This window comes from Mycena indigotica (genome assembly GCF_014461135.1).
Source record: "Mycena indigotica strain 171206Taipei chromosome Unknown Mind.scaff0002, whole genome shotgun sequence".
In the NCBI taxonomy this organism is placed as follows: Eukaryota; Fungi; Basidiomycota; class Agaricomycetes; order Agaricales; family Mycenaceae; genus Mycena; species Mycena indigotica.
Genome location: NW_023503001.1, coordinates 5498346 through 5516473, shown reverse-complemented (window position 1 = coordinate 5516473; position 18128 = coordinate 5498346). Strand labels below are relative to the sequence as shown.

General features: G+C 49.9%; 3 protein-coding genes across 3 annotated transcripts; 2 read left to right on the top strand and 1 right to left on the bottom strand.

Annotated features, from left to right (window-relative positions):
* Nucleotides 1-2857: 2857 nt before the first annotated feature.
* Nucleotides 2858-5038, top strand: MIND_00278100 (uncharacterized protein; the record flags this gene model as incomplete). Its single annotated transcript, XM_037359653.1, has 5 exons — nucleotides 2858-2899; nucleotides 3027-4109; nucleotides 4155-4381; nucleotides 4427-4835; nucleotides 4889-5038. 5 exons carry the CDS (start codon nucleotides 2858-2860, stop codon nucleotides 5036-5038), a joined length of 1911 nt encoding a protein of 636 aa, XP_037224748.1.
* An 8204-nt stretch (nucleotides 5039-13242) lies between these two features.
* On the top strand, nucleotides 13243-14403 carry MIND_00278000 (uncharacterized protein; the record flags this gene model as incomplete). Its single annotated transcript, XM_037359652.1, has 5 exons — nucleotides 13243-13302; nucleotides 13352-13387; nucleotides 13434-13589; nucleotides 13653-14008; nucleotides 14055-14403. The coding sequence occupies 5 exons, from the start codon at nucleotides 13243-13245 to the stop codon at nucleotides 14401-14403; spliced, it is 957 nt and encodes a 318-aa protein (XP_037224747.1).
* Nucleotides 14404-16703: 2300 nt separating this feature from the next.
* Nucleotides 16704-17987, bottom strand: MIND_00277900 (F-box domain-containing protein; the record flags this gene model as incomplete). The annotated part of the gene is made up of 1 exon (XM_037359651.1): nucleotides 16704-17987. One exon carries the CDS (start codon nucleotides 17985-17987, stop codon nucleotides 16704-16706), a length of 1284 nt encoding a protein of 427 aa, XP_037224746.1.
* Between the last annotated feature and the right edge of the window lie 141 nt (nucleotides 17988-18128).

Here is an 18128-nt window from a genome sequence, read left to right as displayed (position 1 = left end):
TGTCTAAGAACAAGGATAATCAAGCTTACAAGCGCGGCTTGTTGCACCTACTGCCAGTATCCTATGCACAACTTGAATACGCGCTCATCTCGTTGCTCTCTAAATCAAACTCGGGCAACAACTCGTGACTTTTGCTCTCTTTGAACACACAGCACAATGTCGCGCAACAACTGCTGGATCGTTTGCTTGTCCTTCTTTCGCTTTATTGCAAGACGTCAACGCGCTTGTCAACTAAATTCCCAACGGCGGTAGGCCGATTTCATTCCATCTAAGCCAAGGCTTGGTGCATAACGACTTCATTTGTTGAGGTTCTCAAGCTCAAGAGCTCTATAACTGACCCGCACTCATTCAGGAAGCCCGCTCTTGTGGGAGGACATCTCTCTGGCGTTCTTCAATATTTCGCGACGACGCCATTGTAGGCAATTGTCAATACCGGCAACTGCTTCCATCGTTGTTTACCGCTTCGATGGATTGACTATCCTGGCTTTCTTCCCGTCATTGTTATCGCTATATTTATGCCAAATCATGCGGAACATCGGTTTAATCTACTGCCTGAAATACCTGTCAATGCGTCACCAACATCCTCTCCTCAATGCGGCAGCAGCGGCTGCGATAAACATATTTTGTCGCCAACTGGCGGAGCGCACACACGATACATATACACGAGATATTACAACAAGCTCGGAATAACGCGTTTAACACCCACACTCCATTTTGTCCCCATCTATAGGTATGCCCAAGCAGCGCATCGCAGCCCTGACGACTCCTATGTCCTGGTGTTCGTGCTGTATATCGTCTTCGACGTGGTCGATTTGATACTGGAGATATTTCAGGTACTGGAGTTGTGAATGTATCCGTTTCTCAAGGAGATTCTTCTCGGTTAGGGATGCGTCTAGTCGAGAGCGTAGTAGGTGGAGTAGATGGTCGCTCTCGGGAGCATTGCGAGGTACTTGTACAATCGACCCGTCGAAAGCCAATTTCTAAGTCATGATTTAAATTTACCAAGTCAATCTAAGTCATGTTAACGCACTATCCGTTTACCATCTTCCAAAAATCTGGGAGTAGATGTGGATGGTATATTCAGCAGGAATGCAGGAAGGCTTCTCGAGGTAGTTGTGGTCATTCTGAACGAAGCGCAGTCACGAGCCGTGACTGCGCTAGCATCGACCACCAGCAAAGCTTGGCATTGTTGCGGATGTCGACTCATTCAGTGAACTATGCGCCCACGAGCCCATCATATACGCCCTCCTTACTTGGCTTTCGCCAAGGCGAATGCTTCTCTCCAACTTCTCTTGAACAAATCGGCGCCAAAATGTTGCCATCAAGCGCAAAATGTTCGCTCTGCCAACCCCAACCCTTCGAATAGCCTGCCCTATAAAAGCTCGAACGATAGTTGGATGTGGGTCATTATTTCCCTCTCTTCCCGCTTCCTTCCTTTGCTTATCAACATGAATTCCAGCGATATCGACAGTCCTTCCACCTTGCCATCCTTCGCCGAGAAACAACGACGGTCTTCTCAGCAGAAAGAGAATCTTGGGTCTGGGTCTTCGAATTCCACTCGGCCATTGAAACGAACCGGCGAGAGTCTCTTCACTCCGGGAGCCTCGAGGACCAGATCGTCCAGCGTAACACGAGCTCAAGGCCCCGCCAATGAGGTGGCCGCCATAGACCCTCTGCCAGCTTTGCTTCCTCAGCTGTATGTCGTCGCCACTTGTTAGTAGATTCTTTCATTGACCTCTCCGTCAGCGTCGCGGAAAAACATGCCCAGAGTTTGTGTTTATATTTTCAGTCTGCTGTCACTGACTGACAAAAACAGAAGTGGCCAAGCTTGAGGCTACCGTCGCCAGATTCCACAAACTCGAAGACGAACACGAGCGTCTGCAGAAGGAAAACGAGACTCTTACGCTTCAGTACGCCATTGTCACCAATGAAAACCAGAACATCCGCGAAGAGAACGCTCGTTTGGAGCACAACTTGGACGTGGCGATGGACCGGCAGGCACAGTTGGAGTTGGAGTTGGAGAATACGCGCAGAGAGCTCCACCAATGTTCCGAGACAGCTTCGAAGAACGAAGCCAAGCGCAAGGTATGCTCCGACTTTGTGAACAGAGGCAATCCACTTATAGTAATATCTAGACGCTGAGAAAAGCTTTCGAGCAACTTACAAAAAGTTACGACAAAGCTCAGGGCCGCGCAGATAGGCTTAAGGAGGATAATGACCTCCTTCTTCAAGACCTTGCAAACCTCCGGCTGTTGCTTCACAATGCACAGACCGGTCTCGGGGAAGCTCGACAACAGTCTCTGGCGCACATCGCATCTCTCCGTACTCTCAGTCGCATTTTACAGGATACACTCCACTCCCTTGATGCCGACGATGCGGTGGCTGATATCTCTATGGACTCCGTAATTAGTATTTCATCTGACTCAATCCAGGCCGACGACTAGTAGACCTACCGTTATCACTTTCAAACTCTGACCTCGGACACCCATCTCTTCGTTTCTTTCGCTCTTTTTCCTAGACACGCTCCTTAGCTACATCGACTATATTACTTGCAATTTAATGGTATTCCAAACTTGAAGAGAGATGAATCTGAGGACGCGCGCGCGCGAGGAAACGTGAATGACGTGATTATATAAACAACAACTTTTCTTCCGCGCGATCACCAACTTGAATTCCAGTTGCGCGGTCGCCCTGCCCTCAAGTCAGACAAGAGATGCCTAAGGCGAAATACGCGTGTGAGCTATGCCAAAAGCCTCTACGCAATTTGGGAGAAGCAAAACAGGTTCACGATAGAACGTGTGCGGGCTTCAAAGCCTTGCACCTACAATCTGTTGCCCATGTCCACCAACGACTTGCCATGCAACTGCCATCAGCACCTCCAAGCCCACCAGCTGCTCCAGTGCGTTTCAAGAAATCTTGTTGCTGGTTTACCTCGCTCATACTAGGGAATAGATCCAAGTTGAAATGATTGAAGAGCGGCCCCAGAGCTTCCAACATACCGTAAAAGTGGCTTACCGGACCGAAAGCGCCGCGCTCCAGCCAAACTAAATGATGCTGCGCCAACTCCACTGCCCCATCTTCGCCGAAAGGCTTCATCTCAGTCGCTACCCCAACCTGCGCCTAATACCGTGCAGTCGATTGCCGAGCCCGAATCTCCACTCGAATCGCAACCTTCAACATGGATTCGAACAGAGCCTAATCATTTTGGGCTGTACAAAGTTTATCCTCAGCGTCCCACCCACGATCCTGACGAACATGCAATGCTAAACGACTTATATTGCGCGCCAAAGGACCAAATCAACTGGGATAATTTACCCCTTCCGAAAGAGCCTTGGTATTATCCATTTCCGAATGCATCAGTTGCGCACCTCATGAAATATCATATCGAAGAGGAAAATCCTGGGTCTATCGGCGGTTTTGACCGATTTATCCAGAATATTCTCCAACCCAACGACGAAGCCGAGTCAGATGGCGTGGACCTTCGTGACCTCCCTCGACCATTCTCGACCAAGAAGTTTCTTGAACAACTCGACAAGAATGGAATAGAGCCTCTTGAGGTCACTGACAAGTGGATTTCTGGGAGCGTCCAGCTCAAAATGCCCTGCGTTGGACACTCTCAAAAAGAGTGTGATGCTCCTACTTTCACGGTCACCGACATACACTACCGACCTCTTCTTGACCCTATTAGAGAGGTTCTCCAAGGGCCTTTATTCGAAAAGCTCCATACTACGCCGTTCTCCCTTCGTTTCGACCCCACCTTCGACTCGACATCAGCTGACATCGTACTCGACGACGCCAATCCTCCCCTTAACGAATATGGACTACCTGGCCTTCCTCCGGGTCACGAAGAGGTCTTTGGAGAATTATACACATCGGCGGCATTTCTCGAGGCATACAAAGCAATCCCGCAACCCCCTCCTCCGCAATCTCCAGAGGACCCTGTTGAGAGTATTATTATGGGTATAATGGAATGGTCTGATGCGACCCACCTTGCTCAATTCGGGACTGCATCGCTGTGGCCCGGTTATACCTTCTTTGGCAACCATCCGAAGGGATTTCGAGCTAAACCATCCTCAAATGCTGGCTTTCATCAAGCGTATTTTGCTACCGTATGTTATTTGCCTATTCTTGCGATGATGCTCACGGTCTTGCAGCTCCCAGACTCTATACGGGACACATATCGTGCTCATTATGGGTGCGACATGTCGGATGAAGTATACAAGCATCTCAAACGCGAGTTAATGCATCGAATATGGGATCTTCTTCTCTCAGAAGACTTCATTGATGCATATGACAACGGTATCAAAATTCGATGTTGGGACGGCATTGTTCGTCTTGTTTTCCCTCGTTTCTTTATCTATGGGGCAGATTATCCTGAGAAGTACGTGATACGCTGTTTCTTACTACTGAGACTTAGTCCTCGCAGGATTTTGCTTGCTACTATTGCAGCGGCGGCGAAAGCAGCAACAGCGGTTACTGATATTCAACCAACAACACTTCCTCAAAACCCGGTTCCTCCCGTTCCCCCTTCTCTACACTCGAGTGCCACATCAAAGCCCAAACCCAAACCTAAACCCAAGCCTAAGTCGAAGGCGAAGGCGAAGACGAAGGCAAAGTTAAAATCAACTGGTCCTGCTATACCGTTGGCGAATGCAAGTGACAACGAGACACTGATACCTGGGCTGCCGACACCCATTGCGGACCACTCATCTGATTCAGCAATGCTGTCGGCAAACCCAGATGGTGACCTACCGCCAGCGGCTGGCCCATCGACACACGAATCACCGACCACTTGTCTACGCCAGCTGACGCGCCAAGTTCGTTGGCTACACCAGGTTCATCGACTACAATCACAAGCACAACTCCCCCTGCTCCGCCCAAACAAAAGGGAGAACAGGTTGAGAAGCCGTTCAATTTAATCACGTTCAAATTGCACTCGCTCCCCGACTATCCGGATGCCATCCTGCGTTACGGAACCACTGACTCATTTTCAACTCAGATTGTGAGTAATCTCCAACTAGATTTCATCCAGTTCTGAATTGTCTATCAGGGCAAGCTTGCTCACAGGCTCGTCAAATATCTGTACCGTCCGCACGAACAAGCAAGATCATGTTCGTCAAATTGCAAAGCATGAACACCGCCGACGGTTGATACGTGCAATGTGGGAGAAACGACGGTCCTATAACACGGCGGACAACATCAAGTCCCTTGGCTGATGTGTCGACGCTGTCCTTTTCCACTCCATAGGGTGCTTTGTTTATACAAAGCACCCAAGCACCCTATGATTTTTTTAAGTCTTTTACTTAATGTGAATCATAGTATATGAAATCCAATTGTTCTTTTGCACACTTTTTTCACCGATGTCACAATGATGTGACATCGTTACGGTCACAGTGCCAAGTCCGCGGCTTCGTTAGGCTCGGACCGAGAGCTGTTGACATGGATGAAGTAGGAACTATTATCACTTATCAATCTCCCCCTCACCCATCTTGCTCTCAACCACCATGGCAAGCTCTAGTAATGCCCCAACCTATATGGAATTAGAACCAGATCCTAAAGAAAACAAGGAATATTACAGAGTTTGCACCTGTATTTCTAAAGATTGCAGATCAAAAGTCTGGATGTCAGCTGATGGCTCTTTGCGCAGGGGGGGCAATGGCTCCATAGGTCAACAGTTTCTAAGCACACAAAAGCAGATGCAGAATATGAGGCTCAACAAAATCAGGTACCCTTTCAACTTATATAGTATAATTTAAATAGAATTAACTCTGTTTTAGCAACCTTCTCAGGCTCAGCCTGCTATACCACAGGCTCAGCCTACTGTACCCCAGGCTCAAGCTGAGTATGTGCAGCCTGTTGCTCTGCAAATTGCACAAGGTGGCCCAACTGGTAAGCTTATACTAAATGAATGCAGTACATAGCTGATTTTTTTTTAAAAAAAAGTATCTTCTAAGCAGAGAATTCAGTTTCTAGCAAGTTCTCTGGCTTCTTGGCTGCACCTTGTTTCTGGTGTTAGCAGAGAGACAAGTAGCCGTGTATTGAAAGTTCTCAACATTCTTATCCGCCTGACAGCTCAAGATAACACAGCATCACCCCAGCAATATAATGTCCCAACAGATGTTCGAACTGCAATAGGTCATTTATCTATAGAGCCTACAATTGTCCGCAGTATCTGCTGTCCCAAATGCTTCCGGGCCTATTCAATACAGGATCTTCCTCAGACATGTCTTGCCAGAAATGGAAATACTACATGTTCTACACCTCTCTGGACAGAACGTCAAACCCGTGGTGGACCAAAGATTGTCCCACGGCGCTTATATAGCACACAGAGCTTTTCAACATTTCTAGAACATTTTTTAGGCCGTCCTGGAATGGAAGAGCTTCTTAGCAAATCTGTTCATCATCAGCCAGATCCCTCTGGGCGCATGCACTCTATCTGGGATAGCCCAGCATGGAAGAGTCTCCCTAATGACTTTACATCCAAGCCACACAATCTTGTCTTTAGCTTTTATGTAGATTGGTTCAACCCATTCCTGAACAAGATTGCAGGGAAGAAGGCCTCATGTGGTGCCATTATAGCAGTTTGTTTAAACTTGCCTTATGAGCTCTGGCACTTAACAGGCAATGCATACTTTGCTGGGATTACTCCACCACCTCATGAACCAACAGTTGACACTGTCAATGGTCTTATGGAGACACCCGTTAAGGAGTTTGTTGATATGTGGAAAGGAAAATGCTTACGGACATTCAATCATCCTACTGAGGGCATCTACTATCGGGCCGCTGTACTCTGTGCCTTAGGAGACCTTCTGGCTCTTGCAAAGTTTTTAGGAGCTGCAGGGCTTGCTTCACTAAAGAATTTCTGTTTTCTGTGCAAGCTTCCTAGAAATGAGATTACTCGTACAGATTATCAAAACTTTGTTCTTAGAAAAGGTTCAGAGGCTCGTTTTGCAGCATACAAACACCTTATTGCAAAAACTAAACGAGAGCGGGAGCAGATTGTCCGTGATGAAGGTCATCGATTTTCAGCACTTCATTTTTTAGAATATCGGGATCCTATCAAGCATACTACTCTGGGTATCATGCATGGATGGCTGGAAGGAGTTGTGCAACATCATTGCAGGTTAAAATGGGGAATTGGAAATTCTGTTCAAAATAAAGAAGCTGCAGAAAATTCAGGAGATGATGATATGATGGATATAGATGAAACAGATATTCAAGAAGAAATTGAAGGACTAGGTTTAGTTGAACTTTTTTGCAAGCTCTTCACAGGTTCCTCAAGGAATACCTGAGGCAGAGCAAACTGGGACAGCATATATTACTGCAGAAGAAGAAGAGGAGTCAGAAGAGGAAGAGGAACAAAATGAGGAGGGGGTATATGAGAGTGAGAAACCTCCTCATACAATTTTCACCAAGGTAATATCTCTTTTTTTAATCTTTTATTTATATTTAATTTACTATTCAGGATTTTGGAATGCCTAAATTTCATGAAGGTCTTGCAGGTGTGGTACTGCCATCCTATCTTGACCAAATTCCCCTCAATCTTGGAGAAAAAACACATGGGAAATTAAAGGCTGACAATTGGTTTGTTGCCATTACTATCAATTTCCCCTTGATTGTGCCAGAGATATTCAGCTGTGGTCTATCAGAACGCAGAACATTTGACAAAAAGCTTCTTGAGAACTTAACAGATCTAGTTGCTGCAACAAATCTTCTGTTTTCATATTCAGTCACTCCAGCTGAAGCTGATAAATTTATGGAATACTATGTGCACTATCTAGAAACATCTCAGGACCTCTTCCCAGGACTTAGTACACGCCCTAATCATCATTTTGCACTTCATTATGGTGCTCAACTGAAATGGTGGGGTCCTCTGGTTCAACTTGCTGAGTTCTTATATGAAACTCATAATGGGACCCTTCAAAAAATCAAGACCAATAATCATATGTGTATGTATAAATCTTTATTTAACAAACGTTTCTTAATCTTATCATAAATAGGGGAAATGGATCTTACTATGCTTCGCCAGATTTGTAGGCGAGGTCGATTAGTTGCAGCAATGCATGATAGTATCAAGCTCAGCCAGCCTGACTCTGATCCAGCAGTTGCTGAGGCTATGGAGATTCTTTCCCCACAGCCAGCCAGCTCTGTTCCTTTAGAGCCTCATAGTATTCCTATTGAGGAACAAAGTGCTCACCGTCGTCAAGCTATTCAACTTGATAACACTGTCTATAACCTCTTGCTTAACTATCATAATACCCACTATGGTGGATCCTTCATTTCACAGGCTGATTATGGATTTGAGGCATTGGAAGCTGGTCTCAAAGCATTTCCTTCCAGGGCTTTACCACTCAAGACTTTTCACCATAAAACTCGTGTCTTTTCTACCTACCAGAAGCACCATGGAAATAGCTCAATCTCATACAAGAATCCACAGACAGGGCAGAAGGATTTTGCTTTTATTCAAGCAATATTTGCAATGCTTCTACATGACAAACTCTTCACATTCATCCTAGTTCAGCCTCACCAAGCATTGTCTCCTGAAGATGAAGCTAAGACTCCCTATGCTTCTCATCCTGGTCTTGCATGCCTTTTGAGATATTCTTCACCACAAACCCCTCAATCCTTGTTGGTTATAGAACCTCAGCATATTATTTCCCATCTGGCCTATCACCAGCGTCCTGCTGGAACATTTGGAATAATGGAGAATTTTACTATATTTGTGGATTCCTTGCATCGTGGCCGAACTTGACTACAGTGATATACATACTAGTAGTTGTCAAAATATTACTAGCAATAGTTTTCTGAATGGAATTTGTTGTATATTATAAGATATTGAAAGAAATTTAAATACATACACAGTTTATAATTCTTATTTTCTTATCTAGCGCTGATTATCTGAGCAGATAGCCGCTGTGCACCGACTCACCCAGCCGCCCCAGTCCCCTCCAAGGCTCTAAACCCGCCTAGAATCCCACGTTGCTCGCGCTGGCGGCCAACACGCGGCATCGTCTCCTCCTCTGGCCCGGCCCTGGCGGACCGACTCCATCGCAATCACCGCGCCGTGAGTCGCGGCAGACTGTGGACAACCAACGCGGCAGATGAGCGTGGCCGGGCCACGGTCTGCGCCCGAATGGGGCCGGGCGTTGTCGACGCCCAGGATTCTGGTGCTTGCGGGGGTCGCCGGAAGCTGAAGGAGAGGAGAAACAGTCCCGCCCGTCTTCCTGAGCAGCATCGAGTCCTCGATCCGCAAGGCTGACCTGCGCCGCTGCCTGTTGCTCCCCAGCGCTGAGTTTCGTGGTGCGCACAAATGCTCGTTGTCAGCTCCGATCCGCGTGTCCGTTAACGCCGTGACAGCGGGGACTCGGCGGTGGCTGAGCAGAGAGCCGGCGGCGCTGCATGCAGAGGAACGCGGCGCGAGACGGCGAGCAGGCGAGGTTTAGACGATGCTGCGCCGGAACCGGGCCGCGAGGCGAAGCTTTGCGACGGCGTACGTCGTGTGCCTGGCGTTGTCGACGCTGAGGACTGTGGTGCTCGTGGGGGTGTCGCCCGGCCGGGAACTCGAAGGAGAGCACTGCCGTCCACGAGGCCCGCTGATCCTCACGATGGTTGGCGTGCTCGTGGACGTGGTCAGGTTCCTGAGCGCGACCCAATAGGGATTTGGCTGAGCAACAACGGGCAACGGCTCGGGCGGCCATGGTCCTCGGTTTGCGCCTGCGCCTGCGCCTGCGCCTGCGCTTCGCGTCGGTGGCGAAACACAACCGCGCGGAAGCCCCAGAGGGACCGCTCCGCTGGCGGCCTTGACTGCAGGGATACCCCGCGCGGTGGCTTACGGCTGTAGTTCCTGTGCGAAATGGCGTTCTTGTCTGTCCTGCAGTTGGCACGCCGACGCCATGGTCCAACTCCCCGAGATGCTGGTCCGCTAAGAGTAGGCGCCACCAGTACTGGCCGGCCTGCTTCGCGTTCAAGTTGGCGCCAAGCGAGCAAGAACGAGCACCGCTGTGCCATATGCGCGGTCCCGGGCCGAGAGGGTGGAGTTTGTGAAAAAGGGGTTACTAGAGGGGACGAGCAATCACAGGAAGTTGGAATGTTGTTGACGCCGAGGATGAGTTCAAGCACAAGTGGTGCGGGGCTGCCCGCGGGGTCTTATTTTTGCATTGAACGTTGCGGAGATGGCCCGGCTGCCGTGTCGATTGAAATCTGATCTACTGTGTGACTCCTGTTACTCATTCTCTGACGGCCATGTAGCCGCACCAGCGCTCCCTTTGAGCTTCCTCGGAACCTTTATGGTATGTTTCTTTGTCTTCTGAGCTCTTATACCCAGCTGACACACATGTCAGCCACTTCTTCTCTTTCATGGCCTACCACTACAACAACAACGAAGGTGTTGCACAGTCGCAATGGGCGAACGCTCCCGACCCTAACCAGTCCTCCTCCGCGGCCAATCCATCCCATCCATATCCACAGTCGACCAACACATACTATGCGGGACAACCTTTCGAAAATCAAGGCTATTCGTCCCAGTACACCGCCTACGACACTTACGCCAACGGCTATGGTTACCAGCAAAACAACTCATTCAACTACGACACGTCTCAGCCACTCTACAACAGTGGCCACATCGAAATTCCGCCAAGTGTTGCTGATGTGATGAACAACAACCCCGATCTCGCAGCTTGGATGGCGAACATGCGACTAGCTCACCAAAATGAACTCGACCGCCAGTATCAGCAGCAGCAGGCGATGTTCGATCATCACTCCCAGCAAGCGGAGACCCGTTACGAGCAACAGTACCAGCAACGCTATCAGCAAATGAACGGGGAGTACATAGCAATGCAGGCGCAACGCGATGCAGCGTATGTACAGGCACAGGCAGCCTTCCGACAAGCTTCCCAGTACGCATCCTCTATTTTTCAGCTATTCTCAACTAATAGGTTCTGCAGACAGCCAGCTGCGAACGACACTACGCCCGCCGCATCCGGTAACCACAAGAAGTCGAAGAAGAAGTCAAAAACGACGCCACCCCCGAGCTCACCGAAGACAACCAAGCCATCATCAAAGGCATCGCCCACCACTGCTCCACCTCAATCCACGGACTCGACAACAGGCACGTCCCCTCCTTTTGCCTCCAAGTCCACGACTGGCAATACACCAACTGCGCCGACTGGGAAACCTGCATCTAAGGCGAAGCGAGCTCGAAAGCCGGCAGAGCATCAAATTTTGAAGAAGGAATTGGACAAGGAAACGGATCCCTTCAAGGTAATATCATTCGGCTTACATCCATTGACTTACAGCTGAGCAGAAAGGGTTTTATCTTCATATTCGGTTCCTCTGGGGCAATCTGGAGTCGAACTCCGTTCCGACCACTGCATCGCAAGAGATAATCGATGCATTCAATCGTCGGTTTAAAGGATACTCTGTGAAGGAGATGTCACGGATCGGTATGCACGGTGCCAAAAACTTCGTTGAAGTTGCTGATGTGAGGGTGCGTGTCATGTTTTTGCCTGTCGCTTGTCACTAATTGTTCCAGCTTGGAATTCTCCCTTCCACTGCGGCTCGCTCTCAGAGCCAAATCGTCAAAAAGTTTTCCCAACTTGGCGACACACCCAAGCTTGCAATCCGTGGTAACTTGGCACGCTTCGGAATCATCCAATGGGCTCCCGACTTCGAGCAGCCTTCCGACTCCCTTTATAACTCAACTATGCGCATCGCTGCTGTCGATACTTTCCGACTGATGGTTGCTAGCGCCGCATACGACTTTCTGTGCATGACAGACATCTCGCCCATCGACTCTATCGAATTCATGAACAATCTCTTCAACCATTTCATCTTCCATTATATGCGCGAGAAGTGGGCCAAGGAAATCCGGAACCCTGGGGCAAATAATGTCGAGGCAGATCGGAATGCTGCGTCCCCATGCTCGTCAGCGGGTATGTCTATTTTCACTATTTCTTGTTCCAATCATGAAGTTTTTATAGCGCTCCGAACGACGAGTCGCGTATGTGAGCTCTCCGGACTCGTGTGTCCCAGAAGGCATCCAACTACTCTTCAAACCCAAGGCAACGTCAGATGACGAGTCAACACCGACAGGCTCTCGTGCCCTTCGCCGTCCGGAGCGGTCCATGGATGCTGACAACATCATTCAGATGGTCGATAGACTCATTATCAAGACCTTATCAATGACCAACCAGACTCGGGCCGCCAACAAATTGAGCCGTCGAACTGTCCCTGAATTTTCAAAACGAGGTCTCTCTCGGTATGCAACAGTTAGTATTGGTTCTTGTCGTGTTTGTTTCCTTCTTACAAACCATCTAGATTCCTCAACATATGCCCATTCAATACTATGATCCTGCGGAGTTCAATCAACTCCCGCCGGGCATTCGTGCCAAAATTGCACCCCAACAAATCATTGTTTTTCAGCCTGGCTCAACGGACATCTCTAAACGAAGTGACACTGGATCCATGACCATCGAGCAACTAACTCGCAAATATGGTCCAACTGTATTCCCATTATACGATCTTGTTGAGGTTCCCACTACCTCTTCTGCATCTCCAACGGCTTCAACTTCGAATACCTCACGTCCGGCTCCAACCCCGGCCCCGGCTCCAACCCCGGCCCCGGCCCCGGCCCCGGCCCCGGCCGCAACAAGCGATGATGAAGGCGAGAGTGTGGGCAGCGAGGATACAGAGGACGGGGATGGTGGGGACGATGAAAACCAGTCTGAGGCTGGCAGTATCGTGGAGTTTCTTTCCGATGATGCAGATGATGAAGATGATGAGGCTGAGTTCTCCTGGGCTGATGCGGAGGGAGACGACGACAGTGACGTGTAAATTGGGTGAAATTTTATCATGCTGCAACTTTGTTTTTTTTTTGTATAGATTCTTTTAGAATACAAAGAAATTATGGACTTAATAGATGAAGATCAGCCTCCTCAAAGCGCTGTGGCAAGGGACAGACAAGGGACCCGTGGCGACTTTGTGCCAAGGGACTTTGTTTTGTCCGCCGTGTAAAGAGGCGGAGAGAAAAGCTGCTGAGAAAGCAACTGCAACGGGAGCTATCCCCCGCCGACCAAACAACCAAGTGCTGCTGAAGTAAGCAAAGCACGTCGCAATCGACAACAACTGGTGTCCACTCTCCGTCCCAAACCTTCGTCGTCATCATATGGTGCCTATGTTCCTCCGGAACAGCATCATTATATCTCTGACTCGAAGAGATCATTTTGGCATCTTTCGGACATCAACATGGAGGATGAAGAGGAAGTTTTGGATACTGGTACTGACGGGCCTCCCATAGAACCCATGGTGTATAGACATTTCAGGTATATGGTTCGTCTTATCAATTGCCTGACAGGAGATTGATCAGTCGTACTCCGATCCTGCACTCAAGGTAGGCGTGCTATTGTCCACTCGTGCATAATTCACCATAACTGCAGGACTTTACTCCTAAACTCAAGGCTTACTTGCGACGTCAACTTCTCGCCCTTGACGATGATGTTCAGCTCACTAAGGAGGATTTGCTCAATGTGATTGTCGAGAAAGATTTGCTTTACACTCATGCAACCATGAAGGTCAACTACACAACGTACGATGTTCGTCGAGACCAGGACACATTGAATCCGCGAACCTGAAGATTCTTCATGGTTCATGCACAGGATTCAATCGATCCTCACTGTTACTGGTATGGCGAAATTTTGGGCATATTCCATGTCTATGCGTTACTGGCAGACCACCCTAGTAAAGCAAAGCGCATGGAATTCCTTTGGGTTCGATGGTTCCGACGCGATATGACCTACACCTGCGGACTCAAAGCAAAACGCTTCCCGCGCCTTGGCTACATGCCGCATGAGGATCCCGATGCTTTCGGTTTTCTCGATCCTCAAGATATTGTGCGGGGCAGTCATTTGATACCTGCTTTTCGCCACGGACGAACAACGGAGTATCTTCCCAAGTCTGTGGCTCGACCCGAATCTAGCAGAAACGAAGACTGGCGATTCTATTATGTCAATATGTAAGCCTCTTTCTCTACGCTACCTTATTTCACTCAGACTTGTTAGGGTGGTCGATCGCGACATGCTTATGCGGTACCATGACAATGTCATTGGCCATCACAAGATTACGCCTCTCCAACTGTCGGACGACAGTCTTTCCACAATCGACAACAACCTTGCGGTCTCATCTGATCAGACACTGTTGAGCGAAGCAGTGGATGACCCGTCCTCAATAGAGGATACTACTATGCCCTTGATGCAGGTTGACGGGGATAACAGCGATTCAGAGGAGGAGGATGCTGATTGGCGTGGAGACGCGATATTTGAACAGGACAACGAAGAGGCTGATCATGAAGATGAACCGTTGTATGGAGGTGATGCGGCAGTTATCAATCACCTTGGTCTAGCCGAATAGATCGCTCATAACTGCTCATTCGTGTAATATTCCAACGCTCATAACTGCTCATTCGTGTAATATTTCCAATTTGTTAACCCCACCAAATTTGGTGATGCCGCCGGACATAAGTCGGATCTCGGGTCAATGAGAGCCGATGCCCGCCACTCAACTTACTCTCAACCGCCATGCTCGTCGAGGTACTATCCATTAACGAGGCCCTCACGCGTTATATGGCCATGTCATCTACCACCCTACCACTTAGGCTGCTGTCGCTCAATGAACAGAGCCAGAAATCTCAAGAATTAAAAGAGACGAGTCGCTCGGGCCTCTGAGTTTGAATTCACAGTCATGCCGCAGTTGAGTATCCCTTCTCCGCGCACCACCGCATCAACATTGAAAGCAGGATTCTCCTTGTGAAATCTGGTACCGCGTGCTCGCTGAAGCGCAGCAAAGCATATTTCCTACCTACAATTCAACCACAGACGACTGCGGTTCTCTTTGGAACACCACAAAGCTTGAAAACACTGCCACCTTTGCAGCGCGTTTCAACTTATAAAGACGCCCGCAACTCTTGCGAACTCATCCCATTCTTTCAGCTGCTATGTTCCTCCAGTCGCGAAAAACAGCCAGTTCGCCAACAAAGCGCGGCCAGTCAGTCTTCGTTCTGGCCTCCATGCATGTTACTGACGTTTTCAGAACCCCGCGCCGCTCTGTGACCCATTGTGAACGAGCCGTTTGCCGTGCCCTCCAAGACGACTACAGCTACGAGCAACTTGCGGAAGCTCTTGGTCGTCATCCCTCTGCCGTTCGAAGAGCAATCGCCAACTGCAACAATCTGGGACGACGCGGTCCAAAGAGATGCATTGATAATGTTGCCCAGGACCCTATTGTTCTGTCCCAGAATTTGCAGTATTATCGAGGAATTGTCGTGCGTGGTGCCCCAACAGCTGATTCAGAAACTGACACGACTACTATCTAGCGAAAACTCGAACAGCAAGGAGACGTTACATCGGAAGCCCAGGAGGAATCCCAGGTGCTTACTGTGAACTTCCGACCTTATTCTCGGCTGACCAGCGCGTATTTAGCTTGAAGATACAAATAGTGACCAGATTCTTCGAGCCCCGACCGCGACAGTGGCAGCAGGACCATCTCGTATCAAGAAGGAGCGACTGGTCTGAACCACACACGTCAGGTCAGTGCTTCAGCTTCCGTTCGAAGATATGAATTGACACTCGCTGTCAGCCTAGAAACAAAAGCATCTCCGTACTCTCCATTGCTGACAGTTGTTACAATAACCAAGCACGCAAAGATATCTCATGTACTTAGACTTACTAGTATACTCAAACAAAGCTCTTGAACCAGAATAACTTGCAAAACAATTCCATATCGAAAGCGCTGAGTAATAAGGGTGTATTAACTGTATGACTACCCTTCCCGTTCACGGCAAGGCTTGTAGCAAGTCTTCCAAGCCTGTTGCTAGTATCATAAAAGTGTGGCTAAGGATTATGTCGGTTAACTAGCACCTTGTCGGGGTTTGTCGGGACGAAAAGTTGTTACAGCGTTGTGACCAATTTGGTGATGCGTATGTGCTGGGAACTCAGATGAGAGGGAGAACGATCGCAGCGCAGCGGACGCACGACATGGGAGGATACTCTTGGTGGTGGTCAAAGGCAGAAAAGAGCAGAAAGTGACTCAGGGAGTCTTCTGGCAGGGTCACAGGTATTTATCCGATTTGCAGAATGATGATGGAGTTGATGTGATTAGTGTTGTCTAGGGCCGGGCTGCCCTGCCAAGCCCCACTTAGGGCTGGGCTTTCCAGGGCTGGGGCTTGACTGTAAGTCAAGCCCTGGCCCCAGGCCCTGCCCTGCCCTGCCCTGCCTAGGGCTTGAGGCTTGGGCCCTGTCCTGGTCAGTGGCTGGTTTGAGTGGTACTTATCACCAAAACAGGACATGTGACTGATCCTAACTCACTAAATCAGTCACATCAACTTATGTGATGGACTCACAATATCTTGGCATCGAATAAATACATTCTGTATTCGCAGCACTCGCGAGCCAGTAGCACGACATCGCGTCCTCCTCTTCCAGTTGCGTTATACACCCCTGTTGGGCTCGTGTCGTCCAGCCATATAATATATTCGAGTGACGATGATCAAGTTGTTATAGCTACCGCTCGGCTTGCATGCGAACCCACCGGCGAGGCCACGACTGTGACCTCCATATTAGCGTGAAGAGTGTGCTTCAGGAAAAGGAACAGGCGAGCGAACCACAGCATTTGAGACTCGAACACGGCCACAGAAAATTATGATAGATTTTGGGTTACAGGTCCATGTTCGGCTCGTCTGGGTCCTCATCCTCAATTTCCACAGTATCATCTTTGTACTCGCTTCCCGGCGTCACCTCAAAGTTCATATCCACCGTCATCCCACCCGCCCTTAACCCGTCCAGCGACCGGTCGAAAAAGAAGGTTCTTCCCGCGTAAAATAACCCCACCCTTTTCAACGTCTTCCGGCGGCTGTGGAGCATTGCGAACAGGAGTGTGTCGGGGACCGACAGCCCGCCAACGAGCGTTAGGTCGGTCAGATGTGGCAGCCAACTTGTGCGCGCAAGGCCGGTGAGTGTCAGCGCCCCAATGAGAGAGCGGGTATGGACATCGGCTGGCCAGACGACGGCGAGGCGGGTCAACGCGGGGAGCAGAGGCAGGAGGGCGATAAGGTCGGGCTCAGAGAGCGAAACACGGGTGAGGGAGAGGGATGTAAGTCCAGGTGAAGCGGAGATGAAGGTGCGGAGGAGCGGCGAGAGCACGTGTGCCGGGACGTCAAGTGTGTCGAGCATGAGCGATTGCAGATCGGGAGCGGCCAGCTTGCCGAGCAGGCTAGACACGAACTCCTCCAAGGAGCGGGTGATCCGCAGGCTGCGCAGAGCCGGTGCAGTGCACAGTGGCGGTAGCGGGCCCAGCCCCGGCGGGACACCCGAGCCGGCACTCACGCAGAAGGCCTGGAGGGCTGCCGCTGTGTTCAGGACTGCAAGTGCTTCTTCGGTGTTGATGTACAGGAGGATGCAGCGCGTCACGCTGTCCCACGGGAGTGCCGCCGGGAGCGGCGTGATCGGCCCCAGAATGCGGACGTCGGTGACGTGTGGCGCGAAGGACAGCCCACCTAGGTTGAGAGTGGAAACGTGACGCAGTGTGAGCGTCACGAGGCTTGGAAACACCGCGGGGTATGCCATGAGGAGAGACCGCTGGGCCCCGGTGAGCTCGATGTCAAGTACCGCCCACCGGTCCGTCGTCGTCAGAAGTAGTTTGAAGACCGCTATATCCGAGTCTGGATAAGCAAAGCGAACTCTGAGCGTGATCTGGCCAGAGCGTTGAAGTTGAAGACCGAGCAGGTCGCGTAAACCTTGCGGCCTGCGCTTGTGCCCGTCGACAGTCCGCTGGATATGGATGTCCCGCCATAGCAACGGGTTGCCCAACGCGACTGCCCGCCAGCGGTGGCAGACTGCCGCTGCCACGTGTGTGCGGCAGTTCACCGTGGCCAGGGGAGAGATTTCATGCGCATGTTGGAAAATGAGAGAAAGAAGCTCAGCGGGGAGTGTTGTCGCCATCGGTGGTGGTTGAGGGAAAGTTGTTGATGGTGACGTGACGAACATGTGATCGCGGGAATCGCGCCGGGCTCTCATCTTCAACCAGCCAGTGACTTAATACTAGTAGCTCCCGGAGCTCTAACACAGTAACAGTGCATCTGT